General features: G+C 50.9%; 1 protein-coding gene across 1 annotated transcript; it reads left to right on the forward strand.

The window, feature by feature from the left end:
• The first annotated feature begins 404 nt into the window (after window positions 1–404).
• Window positions 405–14,780, forward strand: DNAAF2 (dynein axonemal assembly factor 2). Its single transcript, XM_088166441.1, has 3 exons — window positions 405–2,306; window positions 11,180–11,326; window positions 13,087–14,780. Exons 1-3 carry the CDS (start codon window positions 405–407, stop codon window positions 13,564–13,566), a joined length of 2,529 nt encoding a protein of 842 aa, XP_088022567.1. The 3' UTR covers window positions 13,567–14,780.
• The last annotated feature ends 3 nt before the right edge of the window (window positions 14,781–14,783 follow it).

Raw genomic sequence — 14,783 nt, forward strand, 5'->3', positions numbered from 1 at the left:
CTGGCATGGCCCAGGACAGGAAGGAGGAGGGACAGTGGGACACGGCTCTGAGGGGACAGCGGGGCTGCGGTGGAAGCTGCGTCTGGTACGAGAGGTGTGAGGAGTTAACTCCGTGAGGGCATGGCAGTGGAGCTCAGAGCTGGAGGATAGGGAGGAAGATAAACTTTGCAGAAGGATGAAGGGATAACGGTGGAAAACCAGCCCTGCTGATGGCAGGAAGCCGCTGAGGGGAGGGAAAAGGCGAGGCCGCGATGGAGAGGCCTCGGCCCTGAGGGACAGCCCGCCATGTTGTTTGGCGTCTCCATAGTAACCGCCGCGCCAGCGCCGCCATCTTGTTTACCGTCACCACAGCAACGGCCGCCATCTTGTTTGGCGTCCCCACAGCAGCGCTCCGGGCCGGGGCCATGGCGGGCTCGGGGCGGCTGCACGACCTGGACCTCAGCGCCGAGGAGGCGGAGCGGCTCCAGCGCGCCTTCCGCGACGAGCGGTTCCGCGAGCTCTTCGCAGAGTACGCGGCCGAGCTGACCGACCCCGAGCAGCGCCGGCTGTACGAGGAGGAGGTGGCGGCGCTGGAGCGGGAGCGCGGCGTGGAGGTGCGCTTCGTGCACCCGACACCGGGCTTCGTGCTGCGGACGAGCCAGGAGGGCTCCCGCCGCTGCTACATCAATGTCTGCAGCAACGCGCTGATGGGGGAGCCGCGGGCCCGCGCCGAGCGCGGCGGGCAGCGCTGGGAGCTGCCCTACAGCCTGGCCCCGGGCCGCGAGGAGCTGCGCCCCGCCGGCCGCCGCCGCCTCCTGTACGACGTGGTGTTCCACCCCGCCGCGCTGCGCCTGGCCGCCCGCAGCGCCCGCTTCCGCCGCCTGCTCTGCGACACGGCGCTGGAGGCCGTGGAGAACAACTGCGGGGTGCGGCTGGACCGCAACAACGCCACCGTCCTGCGAGGAGTCTCCTACAAGGGCGTCCCGCAGGCGCCCGTCATCCGCTCCCCGCTGCCCGGCGGCGCTCCAAAGCCGCCCGACGACGGCGAGTCCCCGCTGCCGCCCTTCCCCTTCCCGCCCGCCGCCGCCGCCTCCCCGAAGCCGCCGGCCGCCGGAGCCTCCTCGCCCGCCGCGCCCCCGCCGCCCTCCGGCCCCACCACGCCGCGCTGGAGCATCCGCCACCGCTCCTACGTGGACCTGCAGGACTACCGGCACTGCCGCGACTCGGCGCCCAGCCCGGTGCCGCGGGAGCTGGTGGTGACGGTGGAGCTGCCGCTGCTGCGCTCCGCCGAGCAGGCGGAGCTGGAGATCCGCGGGCGGGAGCTGCGGCTGGACTCGCAGCGTCCCGCCTACCGCCTGCGGCTCCGCCTTCCCTACGACGTGGACGAGAGCGGCGGGCGGGCGGCCTTCAACCGGGCCCAGCGGCAGCTGCAGGTCACGCTGCCCGTGGTGCTGCCGCGGGAACCGGCGGCCCCGGGCGGGGAGCGGCTGGAGGGGGCCGAGCCCGCTGCCGAGGGGCCGGCGGAGGCTGGGCCGGCAGAGGCGGGCGGCGGAGCGGCTCCTCCCCCGGAACTCGGCCCTGGCGGCGCGGCCCGGAGCACGTGTGATCCACTGGCCGAACCCCCCGGTGACCCACGGTGTGATCTTCCCGCTGGTCCATCTGCCGAGCCTCTCGCTGATCCGCCCGTAGAACCACTCTGTGATCCACCCGCTGATCCCCTCACTGAACCCTCGTGTGAACCCCCCGTTGACCCAACCTCTGAACCCTTTGCTGACTCCCCTGCTGAACCCCCCGCTGAAGCTGCCACTGGTCCAACCTCTGAACCCCCCGCTGGTCCAACCACTGACCCCCCCTCCGAACCCCTCACCGAACCCGCCGCTGATCCACCCGCAGAACCCCCCGAGCCCCCGGCCCCGCCACTGCCCTGCTCCGCTGCCGCTTCCCCCATCGCCATCCCCGAGCCAGCCATGCCCACCGGCGACACCTCTCCGCTGGCCTCCGAGGGCCACCCCAGCCACATGGCCACGTTGCCTCCCTTCCGTGCCCGGCAGGACGAGACGTCCCTCACTCTGCTCCTGCCGGTGCCCGGCATCCATCCCCAGAGCTTCCATGGGGATGTGGGCACCCAGCACTACAGCCTCCGCTTCTGCACCGACACCGCCGCCTTCGCGCTGTTCCTGCGGCTCCCTGCGGCGGCCACGCTGCTGTCCCCCGAGAGCAGCATCAGCGTCTCTGCCCACAACGCCGTGGTGCGGCTCGCCAAGGCCCCCGGCAGCACCGGGCTCTGGGACAAGTTCAGCTTCGGCCCCGAGCCCTCGGCTCTGCAGGTAACAGCGGCACGTTCGGGGTGTCACCTGCCCGAGGTGGCACCGCTGCTGGGTGTGGCTGCTGCTGTTTGCTGAGCGGTGTCTCGGGGAGGTGTGAGAGGGAGTTGGAAGTTGCTGCTTCCTCCGAGAGCTGCTCCCGGATGTCAGTGCCGTGACCTGATTTGTGCGAGCAGCAGCAGCAGCAGGGTCACACCATGGAGCTGACACCTTCATCCTTGGAATTGGAATGACTGCTGCCTCTCACACAGATTTTTTTCTGAGGGAAGTTCTGGTGATGAATGGAAACGTTGCCTATGTCCTTTATGTCCTTAGTGTTGTTCACTTTTAAAGCCCTGTAAATTGCTCCTGCAGCCTGTTCACACAAAGAAAGCTCTTTATGATACACCAGACTTACACATGTGTGCATACACAGTCATGAAGTGTAGGGGAGAGTGTCCCTGTGCCTGTGTTTTGGGACAGAATTCCCATTTACAGCCACAGGAACACCCATTAGTTCAACCAGAGCAGATCAGCAAGCAGCAGCTGCGAACTGTCCCAGTTTGCTGGGATAAATCTTCACCTGCTCTGCCTGAATATGATTCTAGTTTAGTATTTTCTAATTTTATGGGTTGTTGGGCAGTGATGCTCCTGTGGTGGGAGAAAATGGGGTGGCTGCATCCAGTGTCCCCAAAGGGATGCCCACCTTGTGACACTATCCAGACCCACTCACACAAGTTTTATAGAGAACCACGTTCCCCTGTGAGCTCAGACTCTCAGACAGTTTCTCATGAGCAGGGATTAAAGCTGCTCAGTTCTTGTGTAACCTTCCAGCCATGGGATTTGGAGTTTGGCTGGAGTTGAGAGCAATAAAATCCTCTGCAGTTTGGATCACGTGCCCTGGGAGTGCAAGTCCAGGAAGCTGGCAGGCTTCAAGTGTATCCACTGGGATAGACTTGGCTTGGAGCAGCTTAATTGCTCCATGCCTACAACTAGGAATGGCTCGTGGATGATTTTGAAAGATATTTATCCAATTAGTGTTTATGCAGCTGAAACCACGTTAAATTTCCCATTAGCAGCCACACACCTTTTACAACAGCAATTCCTGAGCAGGAGGAGCTGATCATTTCGGAGAAGTATCAAGGATGATGAATTTATGGAGAACCACCCACGCTGAGCTGTTTGCAGAGCATTTCCTTTGCTTTTACCAGAGCAGGAGCCTGCAAGTCTGTGCAAGTGGGGCCACAGAACACTCAGTGCTGCTGTTCACTGCTGTGATCTGGCACTGCCTGCTGCTGCCACGTCAAAAAAAGCCACTGTGTAAACTCCTGCCTGTTTTCTGTGCAGGTACAGAGGCTGCCCGGGACACTGGTGGAGTCCCCATCCTTGGAAATGCTCAAGAAAAAACCTGTGGATGTGCACTTGGGAACGTGGTTTAGTGGTGAACATGGTGGTGGCTGCACTAATGGTTGGAAGTTTGGTATATTGGAGGAACGTTTTGTGATTGAAAGTTGTTAAAAGGCCACCCAGTAATGAGATTTTTGGCTTTGTGAGTTATAAAAGCCCCCTCAATGTGGTGATTTTATAATATATTGCAAAATATTTTGGGTGGAGTAGGAGAAAGAGGTTGGGCATTAGTCATCAGCTTCCCGGCCATTCATTCTCAGCAGACTCCAAGAGATTCTCCTGGCCTCCAGTCCTTTTGGACACTGGGCCTGAAAACTGAAGCAGGATAAATAAACTGAAGTCATTTGTCCTGTTTGCTTTTTTTTAAAATCTGCTATTTCCCCAAAGTGCCTGAGAGCTGCACTCGCTCAGAGTGAAGGGAGAAAAATGAATATTTAATTAGAGCCACTATTACATGCTGCCTCCTGGCCATTAACCATTTGTTCCTGGTCGCTTTTCTTCTACTTATGTTGATTTCTTCAATTTATCTGATGCCACCTTGGGGGTTTTTCTGCCTTGAGTCTCATTCTATAAATCAGAGCTGTGGTTCTTGCACTGTAACGAGTCACATCAGTCATTGCAGAGTGCAGAGCAGTGCCCTGGTAATGCCTTCAGGGAGCTTTTGGGGCTGAGGAGAGCAGGAATTTTATCCTGCACCTCCCAATCTGCTTGGTGGTCATCTCCTCTCTCACAGCAGCGTTGCCAGAGGATGGTGCCTGACAAAAATGAATCATGGAATGGGTTGGGTTGGAAAAGATCTTAAAACTCAACCAATTCCACCCCTGCCATGGGCAGGGACACCTTCTCCTATCCCAGGTTGCTCCAAGCCCTGGCCAAAATTTTTAACAGCCATGGAATTCCTGCTCTGCTCTGCTCTGGGAAGTTCCTCCATGCTGGAGGCTGAGGTTGCTGTGCTGTTCCATGGAGCCAATTCCTCACTGTCTCAGCTCAGAGTCTGCCCCTGCTTGGTGCCTCATGGCACGGTGGCTGCTCCGTGCCCTGTGAGGGAGGATGTCTGCCCAAATCATCCCCATTCACTGCCAATTCCTTCTTGGAAAGTTGTGCTGATCACATTCTGGTAGAAGAATGAGTTGAGCTCATCCTTAGAACACCATGCTTGAAACAGAGCTTCGAGAGCTTTTCCTTTTGTAGTCAGCTGTGGTTGAATCCCTGTGCTGGAAGATGATCTATTTAGAGCTCAGTTTCCATAGATGCTGAGCAGTTGGAATTCCCACCCCAGCAAAAGCCTCTTTTCAGCAAATCTTTACAGTGCCCTGCTCCTCCCTGGACTTGAACTGTGAGGAGTTTCACTCCTTGGCCAAACCACAATGTCCACACTGCGTTTGGACTTGCTGATCTTGGAGGTCTTTTGTCGATTCTATGATTTGTTATGGTGACCAGAAATCCTATAAGAATCAAGATTCCATAACTTTGGACATTGTGGGCTTAGGGTCACATATTTCAGGGCTTTAAAAGCCACCTTTTGTCACTGCTCTGGTGCTGTCACCACAGTGCTGATCCTTCTCCAGGCCCTGTTTTTCCAGGGAATAATCTCATGAAACCTGAGGAAACTGCCTGATTTCCTCACAGCCAAAATCTCTGCTCTTTGCCTCGAAATACCAGCCACGGGCTGTGCTCTCTCCATTACTCTTCATTGCACTTCACCCTCTATAACCTTCTACACCTTTTGCTTAAATCCTGGGAATTTAGGCCTGGGAAACTCCTGCATCAGAGAGTTCTCCTTCATTTCCAGACAACACAGCCTGGGGAGTAAATGATGAAGGAAGAACGGTTGGGAGTTAAGTAACCATTAATAAAATTTCTAAGCCTGCCAGGCAGGGTTTCTGAGAACATGTCCCAGTGTGTCCTGGTTTATGGTACTGCTGGAGCTGGGCAATTACAGAAATTGTGCCTTTGGAAAGCACTTGGAATGTCTTGGAATATTTGGCCTCCTGGGGTTAAATGCTCGATTCCTAACAGAAATAAAAATCAATTTTCTAGGGGTGTATTGAGCTGCTGAGACTTGAGGGCTCAGTTCTCAGAGCACGTGAAAAACATTTGGCAGGTAATTAATTGTGCCAGCAGTTTTGGGGTTGTGTCTGCTCGTTTTCATGGGATTAGAAGAAGACTGGTTCATGCAGGAATTCCCTTTTAGGCTGATCCCCTCCCTTCCTGCCCTTCTCAGAGGCCTGGAATGGGTTTGTTCAGAGGATGTGTGCTCAGCCCTCTGCTCAGTTCCCCCTGGTACCCCTTGCTGAGCAGGGAATTGCAGCCAGCCCATCCCTTTCCTCAAAGACCCCGTCAGATCTTATGGAGAATATCAGGATTTAACTCACATAAACCCCCACGGGGCTCCAGAGAACAGCAGGGAGCAGAGGAAGTATTTCCTCTGCTTTCCTATGCATTGCTTTTTTTTTTAAACATTTACAGGCTGAAAAAGATTATACTGAACATTCCTGAGGAGTTCATGGCTGGAGCTGGGTTTGGGTTACACTGTGTGTGAGGGCTCCAAATGGGAATTGCTCAGAGATAGGGAAGTTTTGTTTTACTTTTCTGGGAGTCTTGAGGCCTCCATGCAGGATGTTCTACATGGATGTGATTTTTCTGCTTGCCACAGTCACCAGTGCCTTGTGAAGGAGATCCTTTGGAAGCTGCTGGTGCTTTTTCCTTCAGAAAGCAGCTGGTAAAAAAAAAAAAAAAAAAGATGTGGAGCTGTTGGAGCAAGTCCAGAGAGGCCACGGAGCTGCTCCAAGGGCTGGAGCCAGGCTGGGAGAGCTGGGAATGTTCACCTGGAGAGGAGAAGGATCCAGGGAGAGCTCAGAGCCCCTGGCAGGGCCTGAAGGAGCTCCAGGAGAGCTGGAGAGGGACTGGGGACAAGGGATGGAGGGACAGGACACAGGGAATGGCTTCATCTGGGTTAGATGGGATATTGGGAAGGAATCTTGACTGTGAGAGTGGGGAGGGGCTGGCACAGGGTGACTACCCCTGGATCCCTGGAATGTCCAAGGCCAGGCTGGACACTGGGGCTTGAACAACCTGTGCCAGTGGAAAGTGTCCCTGCCATGGGAGGGGTGGCACTGGATGGGATTTAAGGTCTCTTCCAACCCAAACCATTCTGGGATTCTGGGATGATTAAGTGCCCCCTAGGAGAGGCTGGGATAAGGTGATGGGGGCTGATCCAGCCCGGCCTTGGACACTTCCAGGGATCCAGGGGCAGCCACAGCTTCTCTGGGCACCCTGTGCCAGGGCCTCCCCACCCTCAGAGCCAGGAATTCCTTCCCAATATCTCATCTGAATTTCCCTACATCACTTGTGTGGAGCTGGAGGTGACAGAGTTATGTTTGTCCTGGCACTGGGACCACGTGGAAAAGGCCAAGGGCTGGAAGTGCTCCCATGGCTGGAAATGTCCCCATGGGCTGGCAATGTCCCCATGGGCTGTGCTGAGCTGTCCTTGTGCTCCCTGAGCTCAGAATTAGGGCTCTTGTGGATAAATGTTTTCCTTGGTTGGAGAGTTCAATCAAGCATGAAACCCTGAGAGCCGTGTTGGGAAGTGTAAGACGTGGATGTTTCAAACCTTTGCCACCTTTCATGGAGAAATCCATCCTGGAGAGCTGGTCTGCCCTCATTTCCCAGCTATTTGGAGTTGTTACACAGTTTCTTTGAAAGTCAGGGTGATAATTTTCAGTTTCCAAGCTACTATAAAGAGTTTTTGTAATAGTCAGGGGTTACTTCTAAGAGCTGCTGCTGGAAACTGGGGCTGTTGAATGTAATCCTTACAACAGTTTATTTTTGGTTCAGTTAATTCTGTGCTCAGCATTTCAAAGCTCTTGGCAAGTTTTTTGGGAGGTCAGAGAAGGACAAAGAAGGAGAACACAACAAACTTATTATTTCACATTTTTCAAAGTAATCTCTTTCCCAAGCTACATTAAGGACCATAATTAGTTTGCTTCTGCTATAAAACAAACTAATTTCTGAATAGTCTTTAATTGGTAGCTGCATTTTGGGAATTACGTGACTACACGAAACAGTTATGTCAGGAAATATTATTAACCTACTGATGAAGCTCATCAAAGCTTTTAATTTTTTTTTTTTTGAGCTGTTTCATCTTTGCAGTCATGAGCACCTTGGAAAAGTTTTCATTTTCACTGCAGGTACCAAAATTTTGAGCTTCAAATTCTCAAGTCTTGGAGCTGGTTTGTGCTCGGACCTCACAAATGCAGGGGTCAGGAAATCCAGGTCCTTTCCCATATTGGCATGAATTGGGTTTTGATGAGAGAGGTTGTGGCTGCTCCATCCCTGGAATTGTCCAAGGCCAGTTTGGATGGGGTTTGGAGCATCCTGGCATAGTGGAAGGGATTTCAATCCCCTCCCAACCCAAACCATTCTGAGATTCCCTGATCCTCTCATTACAGAAGCCACAAAAATAATTTAAGCCTGAAATCTGTCCTGCTTTTCAAACTTGCAGCCTGTGTGGGAGGTAACTCTGGATGGAAACTGTCTTCAATTTGGATAAATGAAGGCAGAACAAACCCGTGTGAGTGCTGAGGGCAGCCTGAGGGGCCCAGCTCTGCACTCTCAGTGCTGTGAGACACAAGGACGGGTTTGAATGATGAAGTGTTCCAGAAACCAAAGTCATCCCTGCTAACGTTTATGTTAATTTGGTCTCAGTTTAGTCACAGGGAAAAATGAATGTGTACCAAACAGCAGATGACAGTGTGTGCAGGGAAAAACAAATTAAATTCGAAGTTGCTAAGAGAGCATCATAAATACCAGAAAATAAACGGCTTAAACTGAAGAATTATTTTACAGGGTCATCGAAATCAGCTGCAGATGGTTGTCCTCTGTTTGCTCTGGCTTGGAAGGCAGAGCAGGCTTTAGAATAAATTCCTGGATCATTTTTTTCAGAGGTCTGTGCTCTGATAACATCTGCAGTAATAGAAATGCCTCGGTGTGTGCTCCCCGTGAATGCAAAGTCTGAGTTCCAGTGGCTGGTGGAACAGGATAATGATAATCACCTCAATGACAACAATCCCATCCCAGGTCCATGATTTATGGGTAGGGATGGGATCAAATGGTAAATACTTGTGGGAATTCGTTGTTGGGCTGGGATGAAACTTGGCAAAATTGGTTTGCAGTAATGAGTCAGAATTAAGGGAGCAACATCACGAGTTTACTTTTTATCCTCCTTTAAAGTACTGATTAATCATAGAATTATAGAATATTCTGAGCTGGGAGGGACCCACAGGGATCATCCAGAGCAGCCCCTGTCCCTGCACAGACCCCCCAACAATCCCACCCTGGGCATCCCTGGTGTCCAAACACTCCTGGAGCTCTGGCAGCCTCGGGAATGTCACCATTCCCTGGGAGCCTGGGCAGTGCCCAGCACCCTCTGGAAGAAGAGCTTTTTCCTAATAATAGACCTCCCATTCAGTTTTTAAACAATACTTTCTGTAGAGAAAACGAATTCTTTTGCTTTTAATCAGGAAGAAATTCTGCAGAAAGATTCAGTGTGTTTGTTGCCAAATTGCAAAATCCTGATTGCCCTGAGGAGGAACGAGTGTCCTTCACACAGCCATGGGTGCCAAATGCAGATTCAGAGGAAAAAGAGATTATTTTCCTCATTTTATGGAGGAAAAGTAGGATGGCACTTGGAGCAACCTGGTCTAGTGGGAGGTAATTAAAAGTCCTGAAATATATCCCATAGCAGGGGGCTGGAATGGGATGAGCTGGAAGGTCCCTCCCAGCCCAAACCACGCTGATTCCCTGATTTTTCTTTTTCAGCTGGGTGAGGAGGGTTGTGCTTTGCTCTCCTTGGAAGTGCAGGCAGGGCACCAAAATCCCAAATCCCCTCCAGGGTCTTTCTGTGCTCTGTGGGCCAAGAAATCCAGGGCAGAGCTGGGAATTCTTTCTGAAGGAGTTCAGGAGCTTGTGGGAGTTCTGGTGCTGCACAGATTTTGTGTCTGCAGCCCCTGCCTTGTTCTGTACTCTGACACCTTCCCCTGAACTCTGCAGAGTATTTCCACAGCCTGAAGCTCTGGCATTTCCCTCTCTGGCAGGCAGGAATGGATGCAGCACGAGGGAATTCGAATTTTAGGCTTTGCATGCAGAAATGCAAGAAGTAGGGACGTTCTGAGAGGGTTTTCAGTCAGGGCAGCTCTGCTGCACTTTAATCTCTCCCCAAACCATCCCAGCATCCAGTGCTGGCTCTTTGCCTGGATTGTAATCTGTCTGGATAGAAAATGAATCCAATCCTCTGCCTTGGAAAACCAACAGTACGAATGTTATGACTTTCCATATTGTGATTTCGGATTTAACTAGTGGAAAAAATAGGACTCTGGTTTATTTTTCCAATCCTGGTTTGTTGTTTTTTTTTTTTTGTTTTTTTTTCAAGATGACAGTTAAATTTTGTACCTCAGAGACAATGTGACATCTGGCTGTGCATAAGGCTCCATCCACAGGGGGCCAAAAATGTGCAGAATTGCCTTTTTGCTTCTCGGTCTGCAAGATGTCAGTGATAATTGAATTTAACTTTCATTGGATTGACAAGAGGGTTGAACTGGACCGAGAAATTTAAAAGTGTGACTTAATGTGGAAGGTTTGTAACTTGTCCCTGTTATTTCCAATTAAATAAGGGAGGTAATTCCCAGAACCTAAACTACTCCTCTAGGTCAGACCATTTTTATTGTGTCTGTCCTTACCCTCAGCCTACACAGATGATGTAGGAATAACACAAGGACAGGGAAAGCTCTGCAGTTCCTATGAAACAACCCCTCCAGGATATATTTTAAGACCTTTAATTACCTGCAACTGATTTAAATCTCTAAACCCGTAGCAACATGTTTCAGGTTGTTTTATGAGCAGCCTGCAAACACACCCCAGGCTGTGTCTCTGCCTGTGGATACCTCTCCTTTCTTTCTTTCTTTTTTTTTTTTTTTTTTTTTTTATTTTCCCACCTGGCTTGTCTGCACGGAGATCAGAGCAGCCTCAGTGGTTGGGTGTGAAATGGATCCAGCCCTGAGTGTTCCAGATCTGATCTTGGAGTGAAGCTCCTGCAGTGCCTCTCCCAGGAGGTGTTTGTGTTTTCCTCAACACAGACAGGAGACAAACCCACAACAGTCTAACACCTTCCTGGTGTCAAGGCAGGTGAGAATGGTAGAATGAAGTTGGTACAAATAATTGCTCAGAGAGAGTCTAAATCTCTGTATTAGTCACTCATCCAAAGAGAGAGAAATAATATTTCTTTTATATTTGATACGATGCAGATTTGTACTTAATTAATTTCACCTCATTCTTTGAATGTCTGGCTTAGAATTTCTCTGTCAAGATATGACTGTGCTGTGAAACTTGGGAATTGCTGTCCTGGCTTTCTTTGCAGTGAGTTTTTAGCCCCAAATTCCCTGAAGTTTAGCACAAAAAGAACATAACCTGCTGTTTTCTCTCTTTTTCTGTAGGAAAGATTGTTTGTCAGTGAGGAGAACGTTGATGGATTTCTAGGCACTGCTTCCTGCCCTTCCCCTTGCTCCCAATCAGCACTGGAAAGCCAGCCATTAATTGAAGTGCTGGATGTTACTGAGGACAGAATTCAAATCAGGGTGGAGGTAAGGATCCAGGAACAGCACAGGCTGATTTATGTTCTTCAGCAAGATCCTATCAAATCCCACCGAAACAGCTTTGTTCCTGTTTTGTCCTGAGGAAGCAGGGAAAACCCAGCACTGGGGTTATTTGCAAGTGTAAATGTCACTTTTCAGAAGTGAAGCTTGTGTTTGTCCCATTTAATGTGACCAAAGGACTGAAACCTTCTCTGTTTCATTTGGAAGATGCAGAACTGGGATCCATTCATTTTTAAAAAGTGCTTTTTCCTTGCAGGAATAATTCACTCACTCAGCCTTGTACAGGTAGAGAAATCCTAGAGGGTTTTATCTGGGAAGAATCCTGCCTCATCTTTATTCAGTCCATGTATTGGAATACTTGGTGGGTTCCTGTTGTGTAGATAATTAAACATGAGGCTATTAATCTTAAACACTGGTCTCAAATTCAATCCTTGTAGTTTCAGCCTCATTCAGGCTCTTCTTCCTCTGTCTAGAACAAGACAGAGGCTGTTTCTGGGATCTGCCACGGGATTAAACTGTCCTCCCTTGGCAAAATAGATGGACAGATGAAGAAATCAAAATGTTCTTTTTGTAAGGAGGAAAATGTGAGGTAAACCCCCCCACGTTCACTGAGATTTCTGGGAAGGCACTGCATTCAAAATTCAGATGAAACTTTTCTTAAAGGAAACAGAAAAAGCAGGAACAAGCAGGTCACTGCTGTGGCCATGAACTGGGGTTAATGTGTAGCTGGTTTATTGGGAGGCAAGTTCAGATGAAGCACATGACCTCTGGAACTGGGCTGGAGGCCAGAGGAGTTTCCCAAAGATAGTGGATCCAGCTTCACTTCCCCAGCTGCTGTGGGCTGGACATAAAAAAACCCCATGAAATTCTAAGTGTTGGAGAGCAGATGAGGCTGTTTTGGGACCTAAGGGCAGCTGAGATACTTTAAATCATCACTCCTGCTCCTGTGTGGGGTCAGGAGTTGGAGCTGGTGGTTCCTGAGGGTCCCTTCCAGCTCAGGGTATTCCATGGTTGTGTTCATGTGGGAGAATTGTCCAGTTTGGAAAGGACTGACTGGTGTTTCTCAGGGTGAGCAGTGGTTTGGGGGTGTGAGAAGGAGACTCTGTCTCTGAATCCATGAATCCAGCTGCTCTTGGATAGATCCCCCCCTGATCCTGACCTTCCACTGACAGGGACCTATGAATTACCAGCAGATTTTTGCCCAAACTCCCAGTGATGGTGAAATTGGGGAAGTGCTGTTTGGACAGCACCTCTCCCAGTTCCTCCTTTCCTGAGGCAATTCCCAGATTAGCTCCTCAGACCAGTAATTTCCTTAATTGCAAGGTTCCAACCTTGCAACAAGAGTTGGGATTCCCTGGCTGATCCTGTGGCTGCTGGGATTTGGAGATTTGGGGATCAGGGCTGGGTGTGGTGAGTGGCGGCTGCTGCTGCTCTGCCCACTGCTGTTCCCTAGAGCAGAGGAAACCCTGGGGGAGCAGAACGATTTCCCTGCCACTCATTCCCACGTGCCAGACAGGAGCAGGAAATCCTCAGCACCCGCTCACTTGGCTTCTAGAAGGACAATTGTGGAATCACAACCTGAGCTGGAACCTCAAGGATCATCTGCTTCCAACCCCCTGCCGTGGGCAGAGCCACTTTCCACTATCCCAGTGGAGCTGAGCTGTTGGAGAAACAATCTCCAAATCTCTCCTGTCTTTGTGTGCACAGTTTGTTCCAGCTATAAAATAATTCATTTATTTCCTTGACAGCCACAGGAACGTGATGGAGAAGGAACACTTGGCAGCTCAGGAGGAGCCCTTGCTGGAAAGTCCGACAGCAACTACCCCGAAACAAAGGCAGAAACAAAGTGTCCTGCAGCTGAGGGAGGTGCTGCGGGATCCAGCCCTGCTCCCACAGCTGGAAGAATCGGAAAAGCAGGCTGTGGTTCACACCATTGTTTGCAGCATGAACCTCCTGCCACCAGTTCAGCGATTCCTGGCGGATCTGGGAGAAAGGAGCCCGATTTAGAAAGTGCTGCAGCAGCAGGAGACGCGGCGCCAGGCTCTGGAGGAGAAGGAGAAGCGGCAGGGGGTGAGGATGAGGAGGCAGCCCCGGGGCTGGGCAGCAGGGCAGGCTCCCCGGTGCTGCGGGAGGTGAACCCCGAGGACGGCAGCGTGCGGATCCTCCGCGATCACCGAACGCGCTGCCCCGTCCTGTTGCACAGCTCTCTGCTCTACGAGCTGGATTAGTTTCATTGTTTTACCATTTCCTTCTGTTGTTTGATGCTCGCTCTGGCTTCCATGTGCTGGTGGATGATGTGCTGGTTCCCCCTGAAACCGGTGCAGCACCAAAACTTTCCGTTGTTAACAGTTTAACACTTTCCTAATCGCATCTGTGGCAATAATTTTACTTAGAAGGAAAAGTTGAGGTTGGAGGTGACTCTGAGCTCCTGGAAAAAAAAAATGTATCTTTATTGTTTACATAAATTTTTTATTCACTTCCCACGTTTCGGGGATTATTTGTATATATCCTCAGTCTAATGGCTCCCTCAGGAATTGAGCAGTAGTCATCATTTTCCAAACCTTTCATTTTGTGATAACTGCAGGATTAGACTCGCAGTGATTCTTAGCAATCAAATGAAATTTCTAATTACCCAGAGAAGTTCTAATTAGTCTCCTAGAAATAATCAACATTTATTCCATCCTAGTATTCCATCCTAATGCTGTGCTTCAGATCTGCAGCACCCAGCTATCCCCCAGCTGAACAAATTCCATTGCACAAGAACATCCTCTGGGTGCATGTCTGCTCTGAAGTATTTACAGTTGGTGAAATGGATTCTCTTTATCCAGATTCGATTTATTTTTCTCAGTTTCCCTCGAGTTTCAGCGATTCTCACCTCCCTAAACCACAATAACCAAGCGAACACATCTAATAATAAACTTCCTGTTCCCTTTCTCACTGCAGCTGAACCAACTTCTGTTTTCGTTTGAGAGGTGCTTTTAGAGCAGAGTTAAATTTGCCTCGTTTCAGGGCTGCTCTGGCAGTGCTGTCACATTTCTCTGTGAAACACCAGTTTGGGTGTGTGGTTTCAGAGTCCAGCAGGAGTCACAGCTGCCCAAAACACCTGCCCTACCTTCCCCTCCCTGGTGGCACATCCTGCTGGAGCTTTGCTGGGCTCAGCTTTTTGGGAGAGTTCTCCGAGGGTGAGGCACCAGCACAGCTTCAGCACCAGCCTCAACCCAGTGGAACGGAACACAGAGCAATTATCCTGCAAAATTGTGGTTAAATAACCCCTGGAAAAAGAATAAAAACACCAGCATTTTCTTTCCCTGACATGTTTCTGTGTTCTACAAAAGCTGCTGAGGTGCTTCTGCCACAGCTGAGTTCAAAGAGGAGTGGCATTAAAGCTGCTCTAGCATTCACAGATGGCTCCGTGGCCCCAGCTCAGCCCCTTCCCACCACACAG

Source organism: Sturnus vulgaris, chromosome 6 (assembly GCF_052056855.1).
Source record: "Sturnus vulgaris isolate bStuVul1 chromosome 6, bStuVul1.hap1, whole genome shotgun sequence".
NCBI classification, from domain to species: Eukaryota; Metazoa; Chordata; class Aves; order Passeriformes; family Sturnidae; genus Sturnus; species Sturnus vulgaris.